Below are 18,960 nucleotides of genomic sequence, written 5' to 3'. Positions count from 1 at the left end.
GCTCCTGGTCCCCCCTTGATGGTTGATGTAAGCCACAGTCGTGATGTTGTCCGACTGAAATCTGATGAACCTCAGGGTTGCTAACTGAGGCCAAGCTAGAAGAGCATTGAATATTGCTCTTAACTCCAGAATATTTATTGGGAGGAGTTTCTCCTCCTGAGTCCACGATCCCTGAGCCTTCAGGGAATTCCAGACTGCACCCCAACCTAGAAGGCTGGCATCTGTTGTTACAATTTTCCAATCTGGCCTGCGAAAGGTCATACCTTTGGACAGATGGACCCGAGATAGCCACCAGAGAAGAGAATCTCTGGTCTCTTGATCCAGATTTAGCAGAGGGGACAAATTTGTGTAATCCCCATTCCACTGACTGAGCATGCATAATTGCAGCGGTCTGAGATGTAGGCGCGCAAATGGCACTATGTCCATCGCCGCTACCATTAAGCCGATCACTTCCATGCACTGAGCCACCGAAGGGCGCGGAATGTAGTGAAGAACACGGCAGGAATTTAGAAGCTTTGATAACCTGGACTCCGTCAGGTAAATTTTCATTTCTACAGAATCTATCAGAGTTCCTAGGAAGGAAATCCTTGTGAGGGGTGATAGAGAACTCTTTCCCTCGTTCACTTTCCACCCATGCGACCTCAGAAATGCCAGCACTATGTCCGTATGAGATTTGGCAATTTGGAAGTTTGACGCCTGTATCAGGATTTTGTCTAGATAAGGGGCCACTGCTATGCCCCGTGGTCTTAGGACCACCAGAAGAGACCCCAGAACCTTTGTAAAAATTCCTCGGGCTGTAGCTAACCCGAAGGGAAGAGCCACAAACTGGTAATGCCTGTCTAGAAAGGCAAACCTTAGGAACCGATGATGATATTTGTGAATCGGTATATGAAGGTAAGCATCCTTCAAATCCACTGTGGTCATGTACTGACCCTCCTGGATCATAGGTAGGATTGTCCGAATAGTTTCCATTTTGAACGATGGAACTCTGAGGAATTTGTTTAAGATCTTTAGATCCAAAATTGGTCTGAAGGTTCGCTCTTTTTTGGGAACCACAAACAGATTTGAATAAAATCCCTGTCCTTGTTCCATCTGTGGAACTGGATGGATCACTCCCATTATTAGGAGGTCTTGCACACAGCGTAAGAATGCCTCTCTCTTTATCTGGTTTACAGATAATCTCGAAAGGTGAAATCTCCCTTGTGGGGGGGAAGCTTTGAAGTCCAGAAGATATCCCTGAGATATGATCTCCAACGCCCAGGGATCCTGAACATCTCTTGCCCACGCCTGGGCGAAGAGAGAAAGTCTGCCCCCTACTAGATCCGTTGCCGGATAGGGGGCCGTTCCTTCATGCTGTCTTAGAGGCAGCAGCAGGCTTTCTGGCCTGCTTGCCTTTGATCCAGGCCTGGTTAGATTTCCAGGCCGGCTTGGATTGCGCAAAAGTTCCCTCTTGTTTTGTAGCAGAGGAAGTTGATGCTGCACCTGCCTTGAAGTTTCGAAAGGCATGAAAATTAGACTGTTTGGCCCTTGATTTGGCCCTGTCCTGAGGAAGGGTATGACCCTTACCTCCAGTAATGTCAGCAATAATTTCCTTCAAACCAGGCCCGAATAGGGTCTGCCCCTTGAAGGGAATGTTAAGTAATTTAGACTTTGAAGTCACGTCAGCTGACCAAGATTTAAGCCATAGAGCCCTACGCGCCTGGATGGCGAATCCAGAATTCTTAGCCGTTAGTTTAGTCAAATGAACAATCGCATCAGAAACAAAAGAATTAGCTAGCTTAAGTGTTCTAAGCTTGTCAAGTATTTCAGTCAATGGAGTAGCTGTCTGAAAGGCCTCTTCCAGAGACTGAAACCAGAACACCGCAGCAGCAGTGACAGGAGCAGTGCATGCAAGGTGCTGCAGGATAAAACCTTGTTGAATAAACATTTTCTTAAGGTAACCTTCTAATTTTTTATCCATTGCATCTGAAAAAGCACAACTGTCCTCGACAGGGATAGTGGTACGCTTTGCTAAAGTAGAAACTGCTCCCTCCACCTTAGAGACCGTATGCCATAAGTCCCGTGTGGTGGCGTCTATTGGAAACATTTTTCTAAAAATAGGAGGGGGGGGGGGGGGAAACGGCACACTGGGTCTGTCCCACTCCTTAGTAATAATTTCTGTAAACCTTTTAGGTATTGGAAAAACGTCAGTACACACCGGCACCCCGTAGTATTTATCCAGCCTACACAATTTCTCTGGCACTGCAATTGTGTCACAGTCATTCAGAGCAGCTAAAACCTCTCCAAGCAACACCCGGAGGTTCTCAAGCTTAAATTTAAAAGTAGACATATCTGAATCAGGTTTCCCCGAGTCAGAGACGTCACCCACAGACTGAAGCTCTTCCTCAGCTTCTGCATATTGTGACGCAGTATCAGACATGGGCCTTAAAACATCTGCGCGCTCTGTATTACGTCTAACCCCAGAGCTATTGCGCTTTCCTCTGAATTCAGGCAGTCTGGCTAATACCGCTGACAGGGTATTATCCATGATTGCCGCCATGTCCTGCAAAGTAATCGCAATGGGCGTCTTTGATGTACTTGGCGCCATTTTAGCGTGAGTCCCTTGAGCGGGAGTCAAAGAGTCCGACACGTGGGGAGAGTTAGTCGGCATAACTTCCCCCTCGTCAGAATCCTCTGGTGATAATTCTTTTAAAGATAACAGCTGATCTTTATTGTTTAAAGTGAAATCAATACATTTAGTACACATTCTCCTATGGGGTTCCACCATGGCTTTTAAACATTATGAACAAGGAGTTTCCTCTATGTCAGACATGTTTATACAGACTAGCAATGAGACTAGCAAGCTTGGAAAACACTTTAAATCAAGTTAACAAGCAATATAAAAAAACGTTACTGTGCCTTTAAGAGAAACAAATTTTGCCAAAATTTTAAATAACAGTGAAAAAAGGCAGTTAAACTAACAAAATTTTTACAGTGTATGCAACAAGTTAGCAGAGCATTGCACCCACTTGCAAATGGATGATTAACCCCTTAATACAAAAAACAGATTAACAAAACGAAAAATATGTTTTTTAAACAGTCATAACAACTGCCACAGCTCCTACTTTTGAAGCCTTTTGAGCCCTTCAGAGATGTCCTATAGCATGCAGGGGACTGCTGAGGGAAGCTGAATGTCACAGTTTGTAATTTTAACTGCACCAACTGTAACTTTTATACTATAACAGTGGAAAGCCTCAGGAAACTGTTTCTAGGCAAAAATAAAGCCAGCCATGTGGAAAAAACTAGGCCCCAATAAGTTTTATCACCAAAGCATATATAAAAACGATTAAACATGCCAGCGAACGTTTTATATTGCACATTAATCAGAGTATATAACTCTGATAGCAAGCCTGATACTAGTCGCTATTAAATCACTGTATTTAGGCTTTAACTTACATTAATCCGGTATCAGCAGCATTTTCTAGCAAATTCCATCCCTAGAAAAACTTAACTGCACATACCTTATTGCAGGATACCCTGCACGCCATTCTCCCTCTGAAGTTACCTCACTCCTCAGACATATGTGAGAATAGCAGTGGATCTTAGTTACTTCTGCTAAGATCATAGAAAAACGCAGGCAGATTCTTCTTCTAAATGCTGCCTAAGATAAAAATAGTACACTCCGGTACCATTTGAAAACAATAAACTTTTAATTGAAGAAAAAACTAACTATATTTTACCACTTTCCTCTTACTACCTCCAGCTATGTTGAGAGCTTGCAAGAGAATGACTGGGTATGGCAGTTAGGGGAGGAGCTATATAGCAGCTCTGCTGTGGGTGATCCTCTTGCAACTTCCTGTTGGGAAGGAGAATATCCCACAAGTAATGGATGATCCGTGGACTGGATACACCTAACAAGAGAAAGGTATTATAGTCAAAAAGTTACATATGCATTAAACATTGTAATTTGTGGCAAAATAAGGAAAAGTAAAACTTGTTACATATTCAACAAGGCAATACATTTTCATGAACATATTGTATCCATTGAGGGTTTAAATCCTTGGCAGCCCTCAGTCAATATAATGGCAGTCTTGTTCTTTATCCACCTCTGTTCTAGAACACAACACTTTGGTTTATAGCATTAAGATATGACAACACTGTGACCTATATGACCGTATGGTATTTGTGGGTTTGAAAGAAGTTTACGAAGTTCAGCCTTTTCTGATAAATAAATTCAATTTTAAAAAAATCTACACAGTTTGATTTCTTTTACAATTAAAAAAAATATCTCTCCATATCGTGCCATTTGCGTGGTCAATGACAATATTTGGGTCAATATCCTTTACGATGCAAAATGCCATACACCACTGTTTTTTGGGTTTATACTTTGTTTTGATTTGTTTGTTGTTTGTGTTTACTAAGCTAAGGAAAGTAAGAACTTACATAGAATAACAATTTGTCGTTTTATTGAACACTTACGTTGAATGGAAATGAGATCATTCCATTACCCCCCATACCGCAATTTATGCATGGTTAGTACTAATGTGAACTTTATATTTGTATACTTAAATTACCATGCATCTCAGTTATTGATTTCTCAACTGTTCTGTGATGTTCATTGCTGTTTATGTTTTTTTGTTGCTCTCATCTTATGTGCTCATTTGTTCTCAAGTGTCGGAGGGAATATGTCACCTGGCCTTACCATTCTGCGACTTGCCTGCTCCTGCCAGTTATATCGAAATTCAGAAAAGTGGGAATCAAGGTGTGCTTGGGTAAGCCTATACTATACACTCACAGCTTACATCCCCCATGCCAATCATGGATAAACACACTGTTAACATAGTCTCCCAAAACGTTAAAGGCCTTAATTCACCCACTAAACGAGCCATAGCACTTAGGGCTTTAGCAAAACACAAGGATTCAATAATCTTTATGCAGGAAACTTACTTTGTGGCCGAAAAGGAACCGAAGTTTAAATCAAGAACTTTCCGATTAGGATATTTTCACTCACACTCCATTAAAAAAAAATGGAGTAGGCATACTATTCTATAAACATCTACACTTTCAGCTCCTAAATAGAATCACTGATTCAGAGGGGAGGATACTAATCCTGGTGGGCCTTCTATTTAATAGACCGATCACTCTGGTCAATGTGTACGCTCCAAATAGCAGATGACAGGGTTTTTTTTCGGTGTCTCTTAGCATTAGTTTCCGAACACAAAAAAGGACTTTTGTTAGTGGGAGGGGACTTGAACATAACTATAGATTCAACACTAGACACATCTACTGGCTTTATACAAACTCGAACCAGACCCCCCCGACATAGTATACAAATTCATACAGCAATTACTACAAAAAATATAAAACCCCATTTACAATCCCTTTTCCTGACTATTGACAGCTCCCAAGACCTACCTAAAGACATGTTAACAGCTCATATCTCGGTTATACCCAAACCCAACAAGCCACCCACTGACCTAGGCAGCTCTCGCCCCATCTCCCTTCTGAACACTGATATAAAAATCTTAAGGAAAATACTGGCCAAAAGACTCACTAATATAATACAGGATATAGTTCACACAGACAAGGTGGGCTTTGTGCCTTGCAGAGAAGCGAGGGACAATACCCTCCGAGCCTTAACCCTGATGAGCTATGCCAAACATAACAAAATACCATCCATACTTCTTGCGACCAACGCTGAAAAGGCGTTCGATCTGATAGATTGGAGATTTTTGAGGGAGACACTGTTCGAGATAGGAATTGGACCAAAGATGATTTTGAGAATATTCAGTCTTATAAAAAACCCTCAGCCAATGTTAAAGCAAACGGTTTACTGTCCTATAAATTTAACATTAATAATTGCACGAGGCAAGGTTGACCTCTTTCCCTAACATTATTTATTTTAACGATGGAGGTTTACGCAGCACGGATTAGGAAAAACCAAAACATCAAAGGGATTACAGTAGGACCGCATAACTTTAAAATTGCGCTATATGCGGATGACGTGCTTTTCCCTGTAACTAAACCCGCCCAATCAGTACCAGAAATTATGAAAGAAATCTTAATATTTGGCCAATTTTCCAATTTTTTGGTAAACCCCCTTAAATCAGAGATTTTAAATGTTAAGCTACCAAGCTCAGCCTTTCAGTCATTGGCATCCATTTGCCCTTTAAAATTACAAACTGGAACTTTAAAATATCTAGGTATTTACCTCTCCCCGAATCCTAAAACCCTATTTGAAAAAATCTACACGGCCCTACTGCAAGACACACAACGTGACTTACACAATTGGGCAAGTAAACCTATCTCATGGTGGGGAAGAATTCAGTGTATTAAAATGACCACACTGCCTAGGATACTTTATATCTTACAGACGCTCCCCCTAGCTCTCCCAAGATGGTTTTTAGATAGGTTACAAAAATTGATAAATCCATTTATATGGGGCCAAAGCAGACCAAGGATAAATAAGGATACCATGTACAGATCTTTTTCACTTTGCAGAGAGTACTAGATTGGCACGGAGCAGGCAACAGCAAGGCATGGGTCGCCATAGATGCTCACATAATGCAGGTACCTAAAGTCGGAGCATTTTGCTGGATACCCAAAAATCTGAGACCCCCCATGTGTCATAGGCTAGATGTTCATAAACAGATTTTTGAGTCGTGGGATGGGATCGTTTCTCGCAGGCCCCATATTACTGAGAATAGATCTCCACTTTCCCCATACCTATGAACGCAGAGTTGATAGGAGGGCTAGACAGGGGATATCAAAGACTAACAGAGTGGGGATATACAACCCCCCTTGCCAGCTTCGTTAGTGAGGGTAGACTTCGAAACAGAGAAGAAATTAGGGAGGTGGCTATGGGCAATTATACCCATTGGTTGAAATACCACCAACTTTCACACTTTATACATACCTCGCCCCACAAAGCAGATTACCTGAGACCTCTGTCTCCCTTTGAACAGCTCTGCTATAGAAATGAGATTACTACTCATGCACTATCAAAATCCCGGAAATTATTACAGGCACCCCAGGCCACACAACTCCCTACATACTCTGCCAGGTGGCAGGAAGAATTAGGTATTAAAAGAGACATAGACAGTTGGAAAAAAATCTTCACAAGTACTAAAAAATCATCCACGTCCCCAAAAATGTTTGATCTTAATTTCAAAGTATTATTAAAATGGTATCTGACCCCCATCAGGCTGCATTCAATTTATCCAGGAGCTAATGAGAAGTGTTGGAGAGGGTGTGCAGCAAGAGGTAATTACACCCACATGTGGTGGGAATGTAAAAAGCTGAAACCACTAAGCGGAAGCACTAGAAACACATTTCAAAAGTATATTAACAAGGGAATTTTGCCTAACCCCAAAGATGGCCTTATTAAATGAAATGCCAGTCTTCCCCTGTAGATTAAGACTAACCCTCTTACAGATAGGTCTAAACGGAGCAAAAGCACTTATAACCCATAAATGGAAAAGGAAATTTATGCTTACCTGATAAATTTATTTCTTTTACGATATGACGAGTCCACGGATTTCATCCTTACTTGTGGGATACAATACCAAAGCTGCAGGACACGGATGAAAGGGAGGGAACAAGACAGGAACCTAAACGGAAGGCACCACTGCTTGAAGAACCTTTCTCCCAAAAACAGCTTCAGAAGAAGCAAAGGTATCAAATTTGGAAAATTTGTAAAAGGTGTGAAGAGACAACCAAGTTGCAGCCTTGCAAATCAGTTCAACAGAAGCATTGTTTTAATGCCCATGAGGAAGCCACAGCCCTAGTGGAATGAGCCGTAATTCTTTCAGGAGGCTGTTGTCCAGCAGTCTCATATGCCAGACGGATGATACTCTTCAGCCAAGAAGAAAGAGAGGTAGCCGTAGCTTTCTGGCCCCTATGCTTTCCAGAAAAAACAACAAATAATGAAGATGGTTGACGGAATTCTTTAGTCGCCTGCAAGTAAAACGTCCAAGTTATGCAACAGACGCTCCTTCTTAGAAGAAGGATTAGGACATAATGAAGGAACAACAATTTCCTGATTAATATTCTTATTAGAAGCAACCTTAGGAAGGAAACCAGGTTTGGTACGTAAAACCACTTTATCAGAATGGAAGATAAGATAAGGCGAGTCACATTGTAACGCTGAAAACTCAGAAACTCTACAAACAGAAGAAATAGCAACCAAAAATAAAACTTTCCAAGATAACTTAATATCTATGGAATGCATGGGTTCAAACGGAACCCCTTGAAGAACATTAAGAACTAAATTCAAGTTCCAGGGTGGAGCAATTGGTCTAAACACAGGCTTGATTCTGGTCAGAGCCTGACAAAAAGACTGTACGTCTGGAATGTCTGCCAAACGTTTGTGTAGTAAAATCGACAAAGCAGAAATTTGTCCCTTTAAGGAACTTGCTGATAACCCCTTCTCCAATCCCTCTTGGAGAAAAGATAAGATCCTGGGAATCCTAACTCTACTCCATGAGTAGCCCTTGGATTCGCACCAATAAAGATATTTACGCCATATCTTATGATACATCTTTCTAGTAACAGACTTACGTGCCTGAATCAAAGTATCAATGACCGAATCAGAGACCCTCCGCTTAGATAAAATCAAGCGTTCAATCTCCAAGCAGTCAGTTGCAGAGAAACTAGATTTGGGTGTTGGAAGGGTCCCTGAATGAGAAGGTCCTGCCTCAATGGAAGCTTCCACGGCGGCAGAGAAGACATGTCCACTAGATTTGCATACCAAGTCCTGCGAGGCCACGCAGGTGCATTTAGAATTACTGAAGCCCTCTCCTGTTTGATCCGAGCAATCACCCGGTGAAGGAAAGCAAACGGTGGAAACACATAAGCTAGGTTGAACGACCAAGGCACTGCCAAGGCATCGATCAGTTCGGCCTGAGGATCCCTTGACCTGGATCCGTATCTTGGAAGCTTGGCATTCTGACGAGATGCCATCAGATCCAACTCCGGTCTGCCCCATCTGAGGATCAGAGTGGCAAAGACCTCCGGATGGAGTTCCCACTCTCCCAGATGAAACGTCTGTCTGCTTAAAAAGTCTGCTTCCCAGTTGTCCACTCCCGGGATGTAGATTGCTGACAGATAACAAGAGTGTGCCTCCGCCCACCAAATTATCATCTTGGATACTTCTGTCATCGCTAAAGAACTCCTTGTTCCTCCCTGATGATTGATATACGCCACAGTCGTGATGTTGTCTGACTGAAAGCGAATGAATTTGGCAGAAGCCAACTGAGGCCACACCTGAAGTGCATTGAATATTGCTCTCAATTCCAGAATATTGATTGGAAGAAGCGACTCCGGCTGAGTCCACACACACTGAGCCTTCAGGGAATTCCAGACTGCACCCCAACCTAGTAGGCTGGCATCCGTTGTCACTATTACCCACGAGGGTCTGCAGAAGCACGTCCCTTGGGACAGATGATCCTGCGACAACCACCAAAGAAGAGAGTCTCTCGTCTCCTGATCCAGATCTATCTGAGGAGACAAATTTGCATAATCTCCATTCCACTGCCTGAGCATGCTCAGCTGTAGTGGTCTGAGATGAAAACGAGCAAACGGAATGATGTCCATTGTCGCCACCATTAATCCTATTACCTCCATGCACTGAGCCACTGATGGCAAAGGATTGGACTGAAGAGCTTGGCATGTATTTAGAATCTTTAACTTTCTGACCTCCGTCAAGAAAATTTTCATAGATATGGAGTCTATTAGAGTTCCCAAGAAGGGAACCCTTGTCTGTGGAATTAATGAACTCTTTTCTAGATTCACCTTCCACCCTTGAGTCCTTAGAAAGGACAGAACCATGTCCGTATGAGACTTGTCAGATGGTAAGATGACGCCTGGATCAGAAAATCGTCCAGATAAGTCACCACTGCAATGCCCCACAGCCTGAGAACCGCCAGAAATGACCCTAGAACCTTTGTGAAGATCCTGGGTGCTGTAGCCAACCCGAAGGGAAGAGCCACAAACTGAAAGTGTTTGTCTTGAAAGGCAAAACTTAGGAACTGATGATCCTTGTGGATTGGAATATGAAGGTATGCATCCTTCAAGTCCACGGTAGTCATATATTGACCCTCCTGGATCAATGGCAGAATTGTTCGAATAGTCTCCATCTTGAAGGATGGGACTCTAAGAAACTTGTTTAGACTTTTTAGATCTAAAATAGGTCAAAACGTGCCCTCTTTTTTGGGCACCACGAAAAGATTTGAGTAAAACCCCTGCCCCTGTTCCAGTATTGGAACGGGACGAATTACTCCCATAGTAGAGAGGTCTTTTACACAACGTAAGAACGCCTCTCTTTTTATCTGGTCTACAGACAATCGTGAAAGAAGAAACCTCCCCCTTGGGAGAGAATTTTTGAATTCCAGTTGATACCCTTGGGACACGATTTCCAGTGTCCAGGGGTCCTGAACATCTCTTACCCAAGCCTGGGCAAAGAGAGAAAGTCTGCCCCCTACTAGATCCGGTCTCGGATCGGGGGCCGCCCCTTCATGCTGTCTTGGTAGCAGCAGCAGGCTTCTTGGGTTGTTTATCCTTGTTCCAAGCCTGGTTGGGTCTCCAGACGGACTTGGCCTGAGCAAAATTCCCTTCCTGTTTAGCGGAAGAAGAGGAAGAAGAGGGGACTCCTTTAAAGTTCCGAAAGGAACGAAAATTATTTTGTTTACCCCTCAGTTTAGCAGTTCTATCGTGAGGTAGGAGATGATCCTTACCTCCCGTAATGTCAGAAATGATTTCTTTCAAATCAGGCCCAAATAGGGTTTTTCCTTTGAAAGGAATACCAAAAAGCTTTGGCTTAGACGACACATCAGCAGACCAAGATTTTAACCATAACGCTCTACGCGCTAAAATGGCAAATCCGGCATTCTTAGCCGCCAATTTGGCTATCTGAAAAGCGGCATCTGTAATAAAAGAATTAGCCAGCTTAAGAGCCTTAATTATATCTAAAATTTCCTATAAAGGAGTCTCAGTCTTAAGAGACTCTTCTAATGCATCAAACCAGAAGGCCGCCGCAGTGGTAACTGGTACAATGCAGGCCGTCGGTTGATAAAGGAAACCTTGATGAATAAACAGTTTCTTTAGCAGACCCACCAATTTTTTATCCATAGGGTCTTTGAAAGCACAACTGTCCTCAATAGGAATAGTTGTACGCTTAGCCAGAGTAGAAATAGCTCCCTCCACCTTAGGGACTGTTTGCCAAGAGTCCCGAACAGTGTCAGATATGGGATACATTTTCTTAAAATTAGGAGAAGGTGAGAACGGGATACCCGGTCTGTCCCATTCCCTCTTAATAATGTCCGAAATTCTCTTAGGAACCGGAAAAACATCAGTGTAAGCAGGTACCTCTAAGTACTTGTCCATCTTACACAATTTCTCTGGTGGTACCACAATAGAGTCACAGTCATCTAGAGTCACTAAAACCTCCCGAAGTAACAGGCGGAGGTGTTCAGATAAGGCGCCACTGCAATGCTTAAGCTTAAATCTAAAGGACATGACGTCCGAGTCCGTCTGAGGCAGCACACTTCCCGAATCGGAAAGTTCCCCCTCAGACAGAAGTTCCCTGACCCCCAAATCAGATCCCTGTGAGGGTACATCGGAAATAGCCAACAAAGCATCAGAGGTCGCAGTATTCAAATTGACTTCTGTTCTGCTGCGTTTGCCCTGTAACACTGGCAACTTAGATAATACCTCTGTAAGGGTGGTAGACAAAATTGCAGCCATATCATGCAGAGTAAATGAATCAGACGCGGTTGAAGAACCCTGCGTTGCTTGAGTGGTTGTAAAGGTTGTGACGCTTGGGGAGAGCTTGGCGGCATATACTGATTCTCCTCAGACTGAGAATCATCCTTAGTCTTAAATAAAATTTGAGTTTTACATTGTAAGGCCCTTTCAGTACATGGCAGTACAGTACAATGGCATCTAAACACATAGAACAAGTAGTTTCCCCAAATTCACACATGATAAGCAGACTAGCAATAGCAATAATAGTCGCTCTTAACCTTATTTATTGATCTCTGAAGTAAAAAAACATACTAAAAAAAAACGTTTACTAAAAGTGCACTGCGCCTTTAAATAATAAAAGCGCAACAATTTTTCTGTATCTCATGTTTGCAGCAATAAAAAATGTCCTAATATGTCCAATTTAGCTAAATAATATTGCACCACTGTTAGGATATGCTATTTAACACTTTATATCACCTTTATCAGATATAATAAAATTTTAAACAAACTAGGCCCCTGCACCTCACCACAGCTCTGCTGTGGCGCCTACCTGCCCCCAGAGAACTCTAATTCTGCGAGGATGACGATCCTTTGTTTGCAAAATAACTTGGGCCCCACCGGAGCTAAGGACTTTGCTGCGTATACTGAGGAAATACTGCGCGTCTGAGCGCGCAAATTAGGCCCCGCCCAACATGGGCGTCGCATGAGCCGTCTAACAAACCGCATAGGAAGAAAAAATGTCGATCCCAAACACAGTGAATAAGCCATGTGTCTCTCTAACAAATATGCACAATACAAACCGCATGGGAAGAAAATAAAATGTCGATCCCAAGCACAGTGTATAAGCTAACAAATATGCACAATACATAGCGTGACTCAGAAAATAACAGCCATACTTTTCTCAGGCCAATTATAAATAAATAACAGGACAGTCCTTAGACCACAACCGCATCCTCCCAGCGTCCAGCCCATATTGACATATTAGCATCAATATAAAAAAGGGAATTCAAGTTCCACCATTATACATATAGAGCCTACTGATTACCCCTTCCCAGGTAGGGAATAATGTCAGCCTGTTCTGATGCATCAAGTCTCCCCAGAATCAAAAGACTGAACATACCTCAATGCTGCTTGTAGCACTTGTAGCGCTTGTAGCACTACCTTCAGAAGCTCTGTGGGAACCAGTATGGATCTTAGATAACGTTTGCTAAGATCATCAACATCAGGGCAGAAAAATATAATGTCTCCATTCCTCTTGGGAAGCTCCAGACTGACGATTTCTCCCTGAGAAAAATTGTACTCACTGGCACCATTTAAAAACAAAAAACTTCTTGATTGAAGAATCTAAACTTAACACCTCACTTTACCTCTTCCTATCACTAACACAGGCAAAGAGAATGACTGGGGGGGGAGGGAAGGGGGGAGCTATATATACAGCTCTGCTGTGGTGCTCATTGCCACTTCCTGCTAGCAGGAGGTTAAATCCCACAAGTAAGGATGAAATCCGTGGACTCGTCATATCTTGTAAAAAAAATCCCCAGATATACCTTCAGTAGGAGTCTGGAAAGCAAAAGTATCAGATCTAATTTCACTGGAAGAGTTTGGCTATTTTAAAAGACAGAAGTTAAATACTTTACTAGATATAAAAGTTTATTTGGGAGGATTCCACCTCAGACCCACAACCTGTTGGGGAAGAGAATTCACATAATGGCCGTGTGTTGTAGAGGACAGGCCTTAGAATATGGCGATTTAGCATCTTTAAGATATTAGTTCAAAAGATCTGATCTGGAGTCTGGCATCCCACTCGGGACGTTAGTGTAAGTTTTAATTTTTGGCAGTTGGGTGCGTATGTCTTGATTACTTGATTAGTGAGTACAAGTTTTATTTGTTAGAAAAATAAATCTGTAAAAGTAAGCATTATGTTTATGTAAACTGCTTCTGTAATCTGTAGAACTTTCAATAAAGAGATGTTTAAACAACAAAAAAAAAAAATCTCTTTTCCCCTTTGCCTTAAAGTGAGAGCGCATCACAATTCTCTAGGAAAAAACAATGCTCCTACTAACTCTTTAGATCAGGGGTTTTCAAAGTGTTAGGTAGTGGACCTCCCCTCAGATGGAATTTACAAGCGAGCCCCCCCCCCCCCTCCCATAAAAGATGTCACTTTATTTTTTCCTTTAAAGAAAATTTTTATATTTATTTCATTTTAGTTCTAATTTGTGTGAATTTATTTTTGATCCAGGGTTCACACACAGATCTCAAGAGCGGATTCTGCTCGACCAAAAGATTACTTCACCTACATTTCAATGTGGTACTGCTATGTTAAACACAAGTTACTGATCAAGAAAACAAACTTAAAGGGACAGTTTACTCAAAAAATTGTTTCAAAGTATTTCCATTACCCTTATATTGGCATTTGAATTAGTTTATTTAGCCTGTGGTATCCCCACCTATCCTGAAAGTTTTTGGCCTTAAGGCCAAGCTGTGTTAACACAGCCAGTAGAAGAAATTACACTCCCAGTGGGTTATAGAAGATATAAGGTAATAAAATGTTAATTTTGTTCTCTCCAAGTATTGGTGATTGGTTTATGGACATATATAAGATAAAGAAGCAGTTATATGTACACAATGTGATAAAGTAGTAAGATCTGATTATTCCTACAAGTTCAACCCATTTTATTAGGTTGTGGCTTCAAAACACAAAATCAGCTAATTCATATACACAAGTTAACCTTAAAAACATAAATTATGCTTACCTGATTCGCTACTATAAACGGCATGCTACCATGATTCAGGATAGGCATTGTGCATGGGTACGAGACCCCCTACACTGCTGACTTTCCCAAAAAAGGAACACTTCCCAAGGAATGGGGGCCCTCAGATCCCCAACATCTATATATCAGAATCCAACATTTATACAGAAGCCCCAACAGGGTGCAAACCCTCAGTCTCCCGCTGCAGGAACGGTGAACCAGTCACTACATCGCATCTCCCTTTCTAGAATTCTGAAAACACAAGAAGGGAAAAAACCCTTACAAGGTAGGAAAAACAAGGACCCATAGATCACCATATAAGGCTGCTTTAGGCAAGGATATTTGTAGGACTTGCATTATGAAGAGTATATAGCCATAGCTGGATTTGAACTCCTGACCTTCAGCTTTCAGGAAACATAGTTTAACATTAAGCCATCGTGGGACACAATCCGATACTAAGGTAACTCCTAACCAGGAGAACCCAACCCCCGCTCTAGAAGAAAAGGAAATGAGAACAACTGAAACCACCCTACCATAGAGGCGAAACCCCTCGGCCATATCGCCAACCCAGTTGAATGACACCTGGAGTCTACAGGAATATCAAATGTGCTAGCAGACCAGTAGGGACCCGTCAGAAAGAACTAGAGCCTAAGTCACAGGCAGATAGGCATCTCCCACAAAAGCAGAGCCCCGCCCTCCTCAGAGAGGCACACAGAACCACAAACACCTAAGGTGAGACTGAACCGTCCACACCCATCTAGGGAGAGACATGGCCCTAGGCCAAGGTCCTCAAAAAATGGAATCGATCAAAAGATCCAACTTCCAGAGGAACCCTAAGCTGCCTTCTATGATTAGGAGTGCACCATCTAAAGTCCGTAGACTTGACAATCTAGCAACAACCTCAAACCCAAGAGTCTGAAAGAGCTCCTGAACAGTTTAAGAATCTGGCACGTGTTGCACACTGGTAAGTTAGCACAAACACCCGAAGGTGAATGAGAACCCTGGACCTTGCTTGCCATTCCAAAGAGTTAGTCGTAATGCGCCCTCCACGAAGCCCTAACAGAACAGCGAGGATAAATGGTCAACTACCTGACCCCAGAAGGGCGACCGTCTGTAACCCACCTTGACTCTTCACCGTTAAGCCCCAAGGCTAGAGCTGCAAGGAAGACACAGAACACCCGAACGTCGAGACCGTAGTCAGACCAAGGGTATAATATGGAAGAGACAACAGCCAGAGATCCTTGTAGGACCGATCTTCCAAAAAGAAACCTCTTATAACAGGGTAAAAGCTGGAACCTTGCAGCTCCACACAGAAGGCAGGGAATCCCTGCACACCACCTCTTAGAGTAACGCAACTCTGAGCAGAGGAAGAAAGACATGCCTGCACTTCCAGACCATATGATCCACCGTAAGGAAGGAGACTCCGCCACCGTAAGAAAATGTTTAATAGGCTGAAGAGTCAGCATCCGTAAGAACTTCGAGTGAAGCCGCAAATAGTTTGCCACTCGGAACACCATACCACATAGATCACTCACATCTCCCAAATCCAAAGGAATGTAAATTACGGTTCTGAGTCCCCAGTTACCTCAAGAACCATGAGGATGTCTGCAAAAAAACAGATCCATATCCCAGGCGAGTAGCCTGAAACAGCCGACCTTAGATCGGTACTTACAACCCTCCAGGGGTTGTATTTAAACAATAGGCCTAATACTTCGATAGGATCCGAGCTCGGAGTCCATAGCAATAGGCCAAGTGACATTCATAATCCGACAGGATTAAATCAGCACCGCAAGGGTGAACTGAACCTAGGTAACAGCCGAAAAGCGTCCGACCAGTATCTGCCTGGTATAAGGACTCTTCAGAACTGCCCAAGGTCCAAGAAAATTCGACCGGAAGGATCGATAAATGAACTAGAAAACATAATTCTATTATTCAAAAAGTATCGGTTCCAGAGAAGAACGTTCTCAAAAACAAAAATCTAACAGACACGAGCTTAAGAAAAAACAAATTAAACACATCAATTTGAATCGAAAATAAAATGAAGGCAGCACCCATCGGGTAAACGCCCAAAGTGAATGAGAACGCCAACGGGACCAGCTGATCAGAGGCCCCATTCACCCAAGCTCAGAACTGGAAGCAAAACATAAAGAAAAAATAAAAAGGAGACGTTAAGGAGATTGGCTTCATCCCAAATGTCATATCCAATTTGCCATCCAGCACCTAAGGCCTCGGATCCCTCGGCAGACTCAGACTGGGATCCTCCAACATTGCCAAAACATGTCTTAAAAGAACACAAAGACGTGCCAGCCTATAACGGAAGGCAAAATCATCCCTCGCCGGATCAACAAAAGACGCTGGCCCCGAGGTTGGGGCCCCTGAAGCCTCAGAGGCCAGTGCTTCCCCAGAAGGCCGAACTGAATCAGGCAATCGCATGCCCGACGGGCCCTGGTTAACAGAACACGGCAGCATCTTAGAAACATTTCACTTGGAGATATAAGTGAGTCAACACCATAGAAATGGCCATGCAGAACCGTGCCATAACCTCTGGAGGAAACAAGCCACCCTCCGGAGGAGAAAATGGCATAGGGACACCTGCTTACGTAGTCAAGAAAGGATCTGGGGCACGTGCCTTACAGGACATGGAAACCTCGGAGGCGGATGGCTCAACGCACTCTAAGCTCCCTGATTTGGGAGAAGAGAGTACTCTAGAACGGCAATCGGAACATAACTGATGGGCATTGATTACCCGGGCCATTTCATATTCATCACAAGACTTATTCTCCATATCGGAGACATCTGTGTCTAACATATCAGAATCCTCCATAATTCTAGGATTACAAAAGTGACAAAAACTAACTGGCACCCTTTTTACACCCCCAATGGCTGGGGCACTCACCACCTCCTGTGAACAAGACAACTTACGAGCCATACTCTGTCGCACACAGTCAGCATACGGGAGTGAGAAACAACGTAACCGCACCAGTCACCATGCCAGTCACCAAAAGGGCACGCAATCTCGAGAGATCGTGTCATTGAGATAAGGCCGTTATGTTCCAAAAGGCTTAGAGCCTAGGTATTGCTACACAAACTCTCCCTGCCTCTCTGGACTCTAACTTTCATCCATGCTCTCACTGAGAGGCTGACAAGATTACTTAAAAATCCAGTCCCATTGTGAAGAGTACTACCCTCCATAAGAGACTCTCTCGAACTTCTGAAACTTCTCTGCCAACCTACTGTGACGAAAGGCAAAGAATGACTGGGGAATGAGGGAAGTGGGGGAGGTATTTAAGCCTTTGGCTGGGGTGTCTTTGCCTCCTCCTGGTGACCAGGTTCTGTATTTCCCAAAAGTAATGAATGCAGCTGTGGACTCTTCCTGTTTAAGAAGAAAAAAGCAAATCTCATACATTTTATACTCTGCAGCTGGTAAAAAAAGTCATTGGAAACACATTAAGGGAAAAACTATTTTATAGTATACTGTCCCTTTAAGGCTGTCCCTGAGCGATTTTAACTTCAGTGCTAATCTTCAACCTATATCCTGCCCTTTGCCTTATCCCACAAAGTCATTGTCGGCTCTTAAAAAATGCTCTATGTTTTAAATAGTCAGCTGCTGCTTGTGGTTTCTATAGGATAGTGCAAAGTGTCACTGCCCCTGTGCCTCCCATCATATGTTCTAGCGCCCCCCTGGGGAGGCCTGCCTCACACTTTGAAAACCACGGTTTCCGATAAACTATTTATATAGTTATATAAAGTCATCATACTATCTCTTGTGATCCTTTTTTTCTAGAGTAAACAGCATCAGTTTGACCAATCTCTCCTCATAGCTCAAAAAGGACATAGAAATCAATTCTTAAGCAGCATGAATAGGAGCTAGCTGGCTACACAAATATGCCTCTTGTCATTGGCTCACCTGATGTACTGAGCTAGATTCTAGTAGTGCATTGCTGCTCTGAAACTGTTTAACCCTTTTGCAGGAAAGCTGTTGAAAACAAATGTAATAAATCTATAAATGTAAATTCTACATAATATGAAGAAAAGAACACTTACAGTTTTTGGTTATTTTCATCTGTGAAGTAGAATAGTCGGGCGATATGAAATAGAAACTCAGCCACAGACTGTAACAGCAACAGTATCAACCCCAGTCGCGTTAAACTTGCGGAACAGAAAGAGAAATGCAGATCAGTGGCAGCACAAGGTGAGACCCAGCACTTAACCCCAGGAGGATCAGAGTACAGAAAAACACTGGAGAGGAGCAGCTGAAGTCTATACAAGCTAGAGGGTCATCTGAGTGTGACATCCCCTCCTTACCTATAAGTAATCAGTAGAGGGGACAGACGGGTAAGGATCAGTCTTTGGGGCGAATAACCAGTGAGATTAAATGCCAATGCTCTTGTTAGTGTGTTCTATGGAATATTTGAATTATTTTCTACACTAGCTGTCTTGGTTTCTTTATACCTTCAAGGATTTTTATTATGTATTTAAAAGAGCAGCA

At 42.8% G+C, this 18,960-nt stretch overlaps 1 protein-coding gene across 1 annotated transcript in view; it reads right to left on the bottom strand.

Annotated features, from left to right (window-relative positions):
- The window catches only part of TRAM2 (translocation associated membrane protein 2), a 208,692-nt gene that overhangs the window by 8,623 nt on the left and 181,109 nt on the right, over positions 1–18,960 (bottom strand). Inside the window, exon 8 of the mRNA XM_053709551.1 lies at positions 18,516–18,620. Within this exon, the coding sequence (XP_053565526.1) occupies positions 18,516–18,620 (105 nt within the window). The remainder of the gene's footprint in view (positions 1–18,515; positions 18,621–18,960) is intronic.

The sequence above is a fragment of the Bombina bombina genome, chromosome 4 (genome assembly GCF_027579735.1).
Source record: "Bombina bombina isolate aBomBom1 chromosome 4, aBomBom1.pri, whole genome shotgun sequence".
Taxonomy (NCBI): Eukaryota; Metazoa; Chordata; class Amphibia; order Anura; family Bombinatoridae; genus Bombina; species Bombina bombina.
The sequence above is the reverse complement of the archived record's forward strand: the minus strand, read 5'-3'. Positions and strand labels throughout refer to the sequence as shown.